Consider the following 12,500-nt stretch of genomic DNA (forward strand, 5'->3'; position numbering starts at 1 on the left):
TGGTGAGGTGGCGCTTGGCGTGGTCCAGCTGTTTAATGTCCCTCGTTATCTCCTTGACCTGTCCAGATAGGAGCAGACGTGCAGGGAGAGAAAGAAGTGAGCGCAACAGTGAGGACAAAAAAAAGGGAGTTGGAGGTTAACCCATTTAGACCCGAGAACGATTCTATAAATACCTTCTAAATTCGGACAGTTTTCTGTTTTCTGTTGTTTCTGTATGTTTCTATGTCAGTGGTTCTCAAAACATTTCCATGTCAAGTACCCCCAAAAAAAATGATATGTAATTGGCTGCCGACACCCATCTGAAAATATGTTGTTCCAGGGACCACCCCCCCCCCCCCCCCAGAAGCAAAGATTTGAGTTAAAAACGTTTTCTCTGAAAGAATATAATATTCAAAGATTTGCACACATTTTCAAGATTTAAAATAGCAGACCTTCAAGCTCATAGCGCGGCACTCGGTGCCGCGCTATGAGCTTGTAGATCTGCTATTTTTCAATAGCTAAGTAAACACCAAAAGGGGTTACCATCCAGAGTGGGTGAAAGATAAAGAGATGGGGGGGAGGGGGGGGGGGGACAGAACGGGCGAGAGAGATGATTAACAAACAGGAGAGAGAGAGGCAGAGATTGAGAAATGGGAGGAAATGGAAACGGCAGGAAAACACACCCATTGGTTTGAGAAATAATTGCTTAAGCATGCATGCCTGTTGAGGGAGGGGCCCCACGTGTTACTGCTGCCTCGCTCTCATCTCGAACACGCACGCACGTACGCACGCACACACAAAGAAAAGCAGCAGAGGACAATGTGCATTGTTAAATTCTTTCCTTTATCAAGACACAAACACACCCATTCACACACGCACCATATGGAAGGTGCATTACCTGGACTTATAACATAAATTCTCCCCACTACTGCCCGTAGTATACTGTGTGTGTGTGACTGTGTGTGTGTGTGTGTGTGTGTGTGTGTGCGCGTGTGTGTGTGTGTGACTGTGTGTGTGCGTGCGTGCGCAAACTGTACTGCATGCTCACCATTTGTTCAGACTTCTCAGCCTTGTCCTTGATGTCTTTGATTTTGCCAAAGAGCTGCTGGATGGCTATCTGGGCCTCCTCCAGAGCCTGTCCAAAACAAACACACATGTACTGATGAGAGAGAGAGAGGGGGGGGGGCAGGGGGGCAGACAAAAGGGCCGAGAACATGATACAGAAACAGATAAAAGAGTAAGAGTAGGACAAGGCCGGGTGGAATTCATATGACGTGAAATCTCGTCTCTCTCTCTCTCTCTCTCTCTCTCTCTTGAATGTGAACGCCACTGACAGCAGAACGACCTCACATCTGACGACCGACGGGGACGGGGTCGGCATTGTTTGCTTTGCCCCAAATTCTGGTATTTCCTTTGATATGAACGAACACTATCCGCACTAGGACAGCCAACGTGGCCAGTTGGAATAGCGCCTGCTTTCCAGCTGCCCACATTATCAGTGCTATTCAATGCAGACGAGAGAGAGAGAGAGAGAGGTAGAGAGAGAGAGAGAGAGAGAGGTAGAGAGAGAGAGAGGTAGAGAGAGAGAGAGAGAGAGAGAGAGAGAGAGAGAGAGAGAGAGAGAGAGAGAGAGAGAGAGAGAGAGAGAGGTAGGGAGAGAGAGAGAGAGAGAGAGAGAGAGAGAGAGTTGGGTGAAGTACAACAATGTGCAAACACCGCAGCGAGATTCGTGAGCTGCTGTGACAGGAGAAGGATGTCAAATGGAAAACAAGCACCTTAAGGAATACAAACCATGGCATTGTGTTTACACTGTTTATCAAAAGTATAAAGCTAACGTCTCCTATATGGATGCATATTGTATAACTATCTCTGACAGAAAATGCACAATCTTTTCATAGTTTCACAAGATAGTATAACAGTATACTAGTAGCTTTACACCTTTATTTAATTCCTATTTATATCCAATGTTTATTTGTAAATACATTGTTTTATTTTGATTGTCTTGTTCCACTTCTGCTTTGGCAATGTAAACATTGAATTGAATTGAATTGAATTGAGAGAGAAAGAGAGAGAGAGAGAGAGAGAGAGAGAGAGAGAGACAGGGGTAGAGAGAGAGAGACGGAGAGAGGGAGAAAAGAAAGACTGAGATGGGAATGTCAATGAATAATCAACATTTGAAGCTATAGCCAAATATTAAAAATGAATGCACATTTGAAAATCAAGGTTCTAATAAAAAAATCACACCCGTGTGAACCGAGTGGTGCAATAGTGACGTCACACACTAACCATAGCAACCATGCTCCTTTTTTGAGTGGACAGGTACACGAACATACAGACAAAGCTGGTTGTTGGAGTGGTTTGCACCACTCAAAAAACGGTAAAAAAGAGAATCTGCCCATTATCGACTTTATGTGAGATCCTGGGTCCCTGTAACCTTACAACAGCAGCAGGCCATGTGAGGAAACATAACAGAGCTGTTTGCAGACTGCACAAGTTGGACAGACAGACAGACAGACAGACAGACAGACAGACAGACAGACAGACAGACAGACAGACAGACAGACAGACAGACAGACAGACAGACAGCCGCGCAATTGGCATCCATACACAAACATGCACACGGGAATGACGCATCATCACTGATAATTGATTCAAAATGATAATGTAGGTCAAGCTGAAATGGGTGATCCATTTGGTAATAATGATGGCAGAGACAAGCAGACTCGACTGAAGAAAGTGATCTAAAAAGGTAAAAAGAATAATCTTTGTTGTCACATTGATTGTGTACCTTAATTTTATTCAAACAAATACAAAACAAAATATAGCAAAAGTGTAGACTGTAAAGGAAAAGATTGCTTCCATCACAATAATGTAAAATGTAAAAAAATGTAAAAAACATCAATATTTTTGTCCCATTAGGTTGTGCTTACTTACTCACTCACTTGGCAACTTTGATGCTTCTACTGAGAGAGTCATTAAGACATGTGAATCCCTTGACTCCTTCAAAACCGTTCTCAAAGGGCACCTACGGACGGCTGCAATTCGAAACTGGCCCCCGTAAAATCTGAACCCCCCCACCCCTTTTCTCCCCGACTCATGACTGTATATGTTTTTCCCCCTTTTTTTACCTCCTTTATGATGATTTCCAGTTTTTGGCTATATTTGTATGATGAATTGAAAACGGTGGACCCTCTTGTAAAAAAGGTGTAATGCTTTATGGTGTCTATTCAATCTCGTAAGTGAGTACATTTCTCAGCACCAACACAGAGAGAGAGAGAGAGAGAGAGAGAGAGATGTCTGTGGTCTCCAAATGAAGTTTTACGGCATACAATATTTTATATTAGAAGTAGCTATGTTCGAAATCCTTCTTTTCGCGGTGAATAATGACAGCCCTATAGACTGAGATGAGGACGGAGGACGGGGACAGGGGGACTCAGGGATGAGAAACCTCTCCCAACAGTTTACTCTCACATTCCATCCGGAGCAGAGTTTTCATCGTCTGGCATCGGGAGCCTTTGGAAAATGAGCCCCGGCCCGCGCCGCCCGGCACTAATGCCCCATTCTCAGCTCCAGCAGCATAGGAGCAGCCATGACCAGCTCCAACTAATTGGCTGACTAATTGACATACTATAGCTGGATATCAGATAGCGAGCGGTAGGCTTGTTAGATGACACATGTGCTGTGTGTGTGTGTGTGTGTGTGTGTGTGTGTGTGTGTGTGTGTGTGTGTCCGTCCCTACTCCCTTTATAGAGAGGTCTGTGTAGTAAAAGTGGTCAGGAGGTGCACGGCTGCACGCACATCCCAGGCTGATTCAACGGGTGCTCGAACAAAACAAAAAAAAATGCAAAAAGAAAGAATAAGTCTGCACACCTTTTTGAAAGCTCTCCAAAAACTTGATTTACCAAGGCGGGGAAAAAAAAATCACACACACAACGTTTCAGCCTCTGTGGCCTTCGTCAATTATATCAATATAGAGGGTATGCGTGTGACATCATCGTACCTGGAAGTTATGTGGGAACGCCCACTGAGTGGCAAAAACTACTTTCTGGCCTTGACAGCCCATTCATCCAAACAGAAAAGTCCTGTCTGATTGCATTAAACGATGTTAAACTCACCAACATTGCAGCTGTACGAAAAGCTTGAATTATCCTCTTTTTTGTTTAATAAAAATCCACCATAGAAACGTTATGAGCTACTTTCTGTCAAGAAATGCCCTGCATTTGATTATTTTTGTGTCAGAGTTTGGAAGTGCTTGTTTTTCAATAACACATTTTTCTGCCTCCTGCATTATGTGACATTTAGAAACAGGTGGTACGCAGGACGGTTGAGTGATTTCCAACGAGCGCTTCCAAACTCCAACACTCCATGCTGCTCAATGTTTACTCAGTCTAGATGAGGGGGGCGTGTCCTGATGGGAAAATCATGCCTGTGCATACTCTCTATATCTATCAATATCTATACCTGACGAAGGCCACAGAGACCTTGTGTGTTTTTCCCCCGCCTTGGTAAATAACGTTTTTGGGGAGCTTTCAAAACTTCTTTCTTTTGCAGGTCTATGTGGTATAGACTGTAGCCGGCGGCCACACATCGATGAAAGAAACTAAGCACATTTCATGATGTCATTGCTGCTGTCGCACAGTTAATACATGCCAGATCAATGTCTGCATTTATTATTTTTTAATAATCAAAATAATCATATTCTTTGAAAATGGGGAGGCACTGGGGAGGCACTGGCGAAAAAATGGGGAGGCACTGGGGAGAAAATGGGGAGGCACTGGCGAAGCACTGGGGAGAAAATGGGGAGGCACTGGGGAGGCACTGGGGAGAAAATGGGGAGGCACTGGGGAGAAAATGGCGAAGCACTGGGGAGAAAATGGGGAGGCACTGGGGAGAAAATGGGGAGGCACTGGGGAGAAAATGGGGAGGCACTGGCGAAGCACTGGGGAGAAAATGGGGAGGCACTGGGGAGAAAATGGGGAGAAAATGGGGAGGCACTGGGGAGGCACTGGGGAGTTTCAACCTGAAATATCGATCTAAAAATGCCGGTCGGACCCACGGTTGTCCAGACCCGCCCCAAAAGGCCTCTTGCCCGGGCTCTGGACAGGGAGGGGCCCCTGCCCAGGGTCCATATGGAGATGGCCTGTTCTGACATCACACCACTCCATATTTGGGCATGCCTTAACACAGAACTCCCTAAGCTGGCCTGTTCTGACATCACAACACTCCATATTTGGGCATGCCTGACACAGAACTCCACATACAGGCATAAAAGGGACACAGAGAGACACATGCAGAATATGGGCATAAAAGGGACACAGACAGATGGGTGGAACGGACGTACTCTGCATTTCCGGTTGTCCAGAACCAGCACAAAAAGCCTCATTTGGCATGCTTGACAAAGAACTCCATATATGGACATACCAAGGACACTAGGGCATTAAGCAACTAGTCGACTAGTAAATCCACAAGTCGACTAGTAAATCCACTAGTCGACCTTGTTGGTACTAGTTGACTAGTTGATAAGAAAAAAAATAAAAATAAAGTTGATTTTATATTTTTTTCCCCCGATTTTGTAGGCCTCAAGATCAGGTAGATTATAGTTATAGTCACCAATGTACACAGTTTTTAAATGTACAAATATTAATTTAAAAAAAAAGATTTTTTGTTCTTTTTTTTTTTTTTACATAATAGGTAGTTAAACAACTAGTCGACTAGTAAACTAGGCAACTAGTCAACTAGTAAAAATTACTAGAAGTGAATGCCCTAGGTGGGGCATGCATTCCCTGGACCTGACGATTACCCCTAATATCTCCATATATGGATCTGGCCTGTTCTGACATCACAACACGAGCACCGCTCTGGTGTAGAATTAAAAAGAAGTGAATGTGTTAAATCTGCCATGTTCGCTATTCAATGCACAATAAAAGTGCATGTGGTTAGTTAGTTAGTGGTTAAACAGAATGCAACGCCATGCCAGGAGCTAGTTTAGATAGTTTAAGCCATTCTGGGTCTGGACCAACCTCTTTTGGTGTTAGCATTATGTTATGCTTTAGCTATTGAAAAATAGCAGATCTACAAGCTCGTAGCGTGCCAGGTCTGCTATTCTTTGAAAAATCGTGAAAATGCGGCACAAATCTTTGAATATATATTCTTTCAGAAGATTTTTTTATTTTATTTCGACATCAGGCATAAATGGGTTAAGTGCTATTCTAATTTTTTTTCCATGTCTTCTCACAGCTGTTCTTTGATGGTCCAGAGCAGATCTTTGGCGCTACATTTCCATACCAAGGTAATTGACAAGAGTTGTCCAAAGCTGGTGGCAGTGTGGACACAAGTTTGGCTCTCCTGTTCACTCACTCGTACAGAATGCTAACAGCCGGCACCAGCTGCCCCAGGAATTTACCACTTTTATAAGCCTCTCAGAAGCGCACAGAAGTGGACACCGGCCGAGGAAATGCACACGCGCAGACACACGCACACTCGTGCACACGCACAAGTGCACGCACGCACGCACACACACACACAGCAAAATGAGCAGAAAAACAATAACGTCTTGGGACAGTTTTCTCTCCTGTTCTGAAAGGTGCATCCAATAGGATATGTTTGTTGGAGACAGCACTTGTAAACAAGTGTAATGCTTAATTGGGTCGTCCACTCACAGTTAACAGTCTTTGTATTGAGTTTGTGCTTGAAATGTACTGTAATTCTGCAAACTGTTAATACATATTTCAATCAATCTGTGGAGTTATAAGATCAATTCATACTCGATCGCACAAGGGCGTTGCTTGCCAAAACATAACTCAAGTTATGGATGCGATGTGTTTTGTTACCTTGTAGATCAATCGACCCGATTGATTGATTTAGAAAAGCAATTATAAAAACAGCAATTCGAGGATTACACAAGAAAGTCCAAAGACTATAATTTCCATTGAGGTCCTCTAACATTAAACAGACCAATAAGTTAAACACCTTACAATACAAAACATGACAGTGACATATACGGTACATCAGAGACGAAATGTTTTTATAATCGTCATGGGGGCGCCCCTCCTCCCCCCGCTATTTTTCAAAAATAGCAGTGCTGTGCTACAAGCTTGTAGTTCTGCTATTTTTGAAAAATCGGGAGCTTGTAGATCTGCTATTTTTCAATAGTTAACGTATCAAAGAATGTTAAAAAGAAGGTTTATAAAACACCAAGAGGGGTTCCCGTCAATAATGGGTTAAGGCACAATGAACAAATTAGCCAATAAGGCTCATTTCCATTGTTTTGCCCTGCAAAGTAGGGGATAACAACAGCAGCTAAGAGATCGAATGCAAGTAGGTAGGATAGATGCCATGACATAGCTCTGAGGGTGAGGATTAAAGTGTCTGAGAATACAGATTTGTTACATACAAGTAAGACGCGCGAACGCAGCTCGTAAATTGCAATAACAACAATTAGAATTTAGTGTGTGTATGTGTGCGTGCGTGTGTGTGTGTGTGTGTGTTTTAAAAAATAAAATAAAAAATAAGTTACGTTTTTTTTAAGTTAAGTTGTGTGTGTGTGTGTGTGTGTGTGTGTGTGTGTGTGTGTGTGTGTGTGTGTGTGTGTGTGTGTGTGTGTGTGTGTGTGTGTGTGTGTGTGTGTGTGTGTGTGTGTGTGTGTGTGTGTTTTGTGTGTGATACAGCTGCGCCCTCTGGTGGCGGGCGGGTGGTGTTACAGCGTGACACACAGACAGACACACACACACACACACACACACACGCACACACACACACACACACAGACAGACATGTTCTGCTAGGTCTCATAGTTAGTGCTCACTGCGTTCGCAGTTAGTTAGTTTATTTTTATTTTGGTCATTTGTTCAAAACAATACAGTTGATAGGCATACAGTAGCCTAAAACTTGTCTTAGTCAACAAGGTGACTATTTGGCCGAAAAGGTTAGGGCTGAAGCCGAAGCTTATATTGCCCACCTAGTCACAAAAAAAAAAAGTATATATATATATATATAAAATAGAACAGTAATATAATTACTGTTTTACAGTTTGTCACGTCACAGAATAATGTGTTGTTAACCAACCAGGCAAATTTGAATGGTTAATAAAAAAACATGCCAAGTTTTACAGTCACATACTTCCCAGCATGCACCATGGATTACAGGGAATTACCTAGTTAATTGAATATGGGAGTGCGTAATGGCGGTTTGGTTTCACTACTCTCTCCGATGCCAACAAAAAAATGCTCAAAAGTGAATCTTTAAGAGAAAAACGAATCGACTGATATCAGCCTATATACTGGCCTGGCTTCCGGGCCGGTGCTACTGTACGTAAAAAATGGAATCGGTCTTGCAAAATCATTATTGAACAACCTCTTAGGTGATTGCACAGATGAATTGTAACAATGGATGAACTGGAGAATATAAAGTGAGACCGTGTCAGTTGATAACCGGGAGGCAGGCATTACATTACAACCTCTCGGTCTCATCATCGATCCAAACGGGTTTTAGATCGGAGCGCTACCTGGAAGGTATAGGGAGTGACTGTATCTTTACCAGAGGACACTCGGAGACTCAAAGAGCAACAAAGTGTTCATATTAGCCCATTTTGGGGCGAGAACCCCTTTTGGTGTTAGCATTATGTTATGCTTTAGCTATTGAAAAATAGCAGACCTACAAGCTCATAGCGCGCCACCGAGTGGCGCGCTACGAGCTTGTAGGTCTGCTATTTTTGAAAAACCGAAGAACGACTGACATGGAAACATAGCTTTTTCAGAAAACTGTCAGGATGTAGAAGACATTTTTAGAATCTGATCTCAGGTCAAAAAATGGGATAGAGGCAGGAAACATGCAGTCACGTGTGCAGAAGAAGGCCTAGCTGAGTCAGTCTGGCTGGCTTCCTAGCCACTCGTTTCCTGCATTTAGCCTTGAGAACAGCAGCGAGGGACCACTGCCCCAGCGTGCGTCCTCAGGCCTGAGATGCTATCTGTTCTTACACATACATACACACGCACGCGCGCACACGCACACGCACACACACACGCACACACACACACACACACACCCCTCCAAAGAATAAACGACGTTCCACAGCACACGTAGGCCGTACTTTAGAAAGAGGGGTGTGTAGCTTCCCTTTTACTGAAAGGCACGTTGAGCACCAAAAATAGCAGATCTATACAAGCTCTTGCAGATCTGCTATTTCCGGTGCATAACTCGGTATTAAATCAGGCATAAGCCTGTGCGATGGCCTCATATTAGCAGACTCATTCACACCACAGTGCGGCTGCTGCTGCAGCTCCCAAAAGGCAAATGAAATGTAATGGTGTGTTCAGAGTGTTTCCAATCTGGGAACCCATTTGGTTCAAATCTGTCTGGAGAGATTAGTGTTTCTAACCTTGCAGTTTGGGGACGCGAGAGACAGACATTCCGTCTCCGCAGTAAGCTACCATAATAAGCTCAAACAAACTCATAAAAAACGCACATAGATAGAAGCAATGGGTTTGGGTTCCTCTCAAATTTTGGATTTACTTTTGATTCAGAATAATAAATACAAAAAAATGAAATTGTGTCATCGTCCAGAGGGGAACATGTCTGGTGCTGTTCTTCTCATGTACAATCATATACTGTTATGCTGTACTAGTGTGGGATATAGTCTCGCGTAGCCAGACAACTATTCCACAATCTCCGAATGCTACATAGTCTCGAACTACTAACTACGAGTTAGTGGACCACTACACTAACTCACTCAACCCGACCAGGAGAATGCCCTCAATGTCGTCCCAAATTTAAAAAATTAAAGAGAATGGCTGATCAAAGTAGAATTCAGATAAATAAACTGTTTAAGCCATTTAGGCCTGACCTCAACATTTAAAAAAAATCTTCTAAATCCTGAAATAAATATTTTCACGATTTTTAAAAAATAGCAGACCTACAAGCTCGTAGCACGCCACTCGGTGGTGCGCTATGAGCTTGTAGATCTGCTATTTTTCAATAGCTAAATTATAACAATGTTTAAAACACCAAAAGGGGTTCCCGCCCCGAGAATGGGTTAAGTTTGATTGATTGAAGTATTTATTAACCGTTTGCAGAATTACAGTACATTTCCAAGCACAACTCAATACAAAAACTGTTAACAGTGAGTGGACGACCCAATAAAGCACTACAATTGTTTACAAGAGGGTCCACCGTTTTCAACATTTAGAAATATACACTTCTATATAGCCAAAAGCATTCATAAAGGAGGTAAAAAAGGGAAAAGAAAACATATACAGTGAGGGGAAAAGGGGGCGGGTGAGGGATTCAGATTTGGAGTTTTATCTGTATAGCTAGTTAATTGGGGTAGTCTGCATTTCTCCTATACTTTCACTTTCACTCACTTGTGGGGCGGCGGTGGCTCAGTGGGTAGAGTGGCCGGATGGTAACAGCAAGGTTGCTAGTTCGAACCCGGGCTCCCCCAGAGTTAGTGTCGAAGTGTCCTTGAGCAAGACTCTGAACCCCAAATTGCTCCTGATACTGTGCTGGTTGGTGCCTTGCATGGTTTCCGCCGCCATCGGTGTATGAATGTGTGAATGTAATGCACAAATCTATGTAAAGCGCCTTGGATAAAGGCGCTATATAAATGCACCGTTTAACATTTACTGCAGCCACCCGTGAAATACTATGCACATGCAGTACTGTATCTAATTCAACAACAATGGCTTCTTAAAAGTCCTCATTATTGAACGTTGGAGGTAAAATAAAATAAAAGTCATCATTAGCTGGCCATGTATCATCATAGGAGGTAGCTAAATAACGGGTCCTATAAGTCAGTGGTTCCCAAAGTGGGGTCCGGGGACCCCCAGGGGTACTTGAGGGAGTTCCAGGGGGTCCCCACCCAGCTAAATGATAGTTTAGAACCAAATGAGCCCTTGTGGGTCTGTAACACGGACCCTTATGGGTCCATTTGGTTCCATTTGTACACTCTCAGAGTTAAATTAACATTGATTTTACAATATAAATTGGGGGTCCCAGAGATAGAAATGCCATTTAATGCGGGTCCGTAGACTAATGCATGTCAAACTGGGGGTCCTTGAAATAACACGGGTTGAGAATCACTGCTAGAGCCATAAAAATCTTCTCTTATGGGGGTCCCTGGCATGTCGTTTCAAATGGGGGTCCGTAGGCTAAAAGAAAATAAATGTGGGGGTCCTTGACATGAAAACGTTTGGGAACCACTGCTATAAGTACATGTGCGCAAGAGCAAACCCAGGTCAAACTAAACTTTACCCATTGGTTTTGTTCTGGTATTTCTAGGGGGAAACATTTATGTTCAACCAATTTACCTCGCAGTACAACAGTCTGTTAACCACCGCCCACACATGAGAGGAGACTACATTCCTCTGTGGGAAGTGCCTGGCCACTACTGAAGCACGACTGGTGGTTGGTTAGACTCCACACAACAACAGACTGAAACAATCTTTGTTCATATCTTTTTTTTTTTTATCTCTCCGTCCTACAAGCTTTAATTACGCACATTTCTGCACACACCCTTACACTCCGATCTCTATACGCGGGGTTTACCCGGAGGGAGATGTTGTCACAGTGAGTGAGATAAATTTAAACACGAGATACGTTGCTGTAAGCGCCGTGGGACTGAACTCTTTCATTCTCATCCATGAGCCGCCGCCGCCGTCGTCCTCATAAAAAGACGAATATCCATTTACTCCTGCAGAAAGGGGATTTTCCCATAACCCATGTTGGCCCAAGAACCCCTTTTGGTGTTTTTAGCATTATGTTGTACTTTAGCTGTTGAAAAATGGCAGATCTACAAGCTCATAGCGCGGCACCGAGTGCCGCGCTACGAGCTTGCAGGTCTGCTATTTATTTATTTTTTTCGTGAAAATGTGGCCCAAATGTTTGAATATGTTCTTTCAGAGCAAACGTTTTTAACTCAAATCTTTGCTTCTGGTGGGGGGGGTCCCTGGAACAACATATTTTCAGATGGGTGCTCGGCGGCCAAATACATATATTTTTTAGGGGTCCTTGACATGAAAATGTTTGAGAACGACACACATTTTTTTCAGAAAACTGTCAGGATTTAGAAGACATTTTGTAGAATCGACCTCAGGTATAAACGGGTTAAGAAACGTCGGGACCATGCAGCTCTGTGGGATTTGGAACGGCGAGCTTTTAATATTATTGTGTGTGTAATGTGATGGAGGTGGGGCAGACAGAGCCACGTGGGGAAGGGGGGGTTAGAGCATTTAGTGTCATGGCCCTGGAGGTGGGGTTGAGCCGCGGGGGAAGGGGGGGGGGGGTTAGGACGTTTCTGCTTCCGAACAGTAGCAGACTGCAACAGAAAAGGCCCCAACAGACTAGACACGGCGACGACAACTTGCGCCTAATCCGCACGCACACACGCACACACACACACACACACACACACAGCTCCCCCATCAGCCACGGGGGGAAGGGGGGTTAGAGCATTTAGTGTCATGGCCCTGGAGGTGGGGTGGAGCAGCGGGGGAAGGGGGGGGGGGGGGGGTTAGGACTTTTCTGCT

At 43.8% G+C, this 12,500-nt stretch overlaps 1 protein-coding gene across 1 annotated transcript in view; it reads right to left on the minus strand.

The window, feature by feature from the left end:
• vps53 (VPS53 subunit of GARP complex) overlaps positions 1 to 12,500 on the minus strand; it is a 74,154-nt gene that overhangs the window by 54,560 nt on the left and 7,094 nt on the right. The window contains exons 5-6 of the mRNA XM_079514690.1: positions 1,028 to 1,114; positions 1 to 58 (exon numbers count right to left, since the gene is read on the minus strand). The exon at positions 1 to 58 is cut by the window's left edge and continues 58 nt beyond it. Coding sequence (XP_079370816.1) covers positions 1 to 58; positions 1,028 to 1,114 — 145 coding nt within the window. The remainder of the gene's footprint in view (positions 59 to 1,027; positions 1,115 to 12,500) is intronic.

The sequence above is a fragment of the Electrona antarctica genome (genome assembly GCF_951216825.1).
Source record: "Electrona antarctica genome assembly, chromosome: 11".
Lineage (NCBI taxonomy): Eukaryota > Metazoa > Chordata > Actinopteri > Myctophiformes > Myctophidae > Electrona > Electrona antarctica.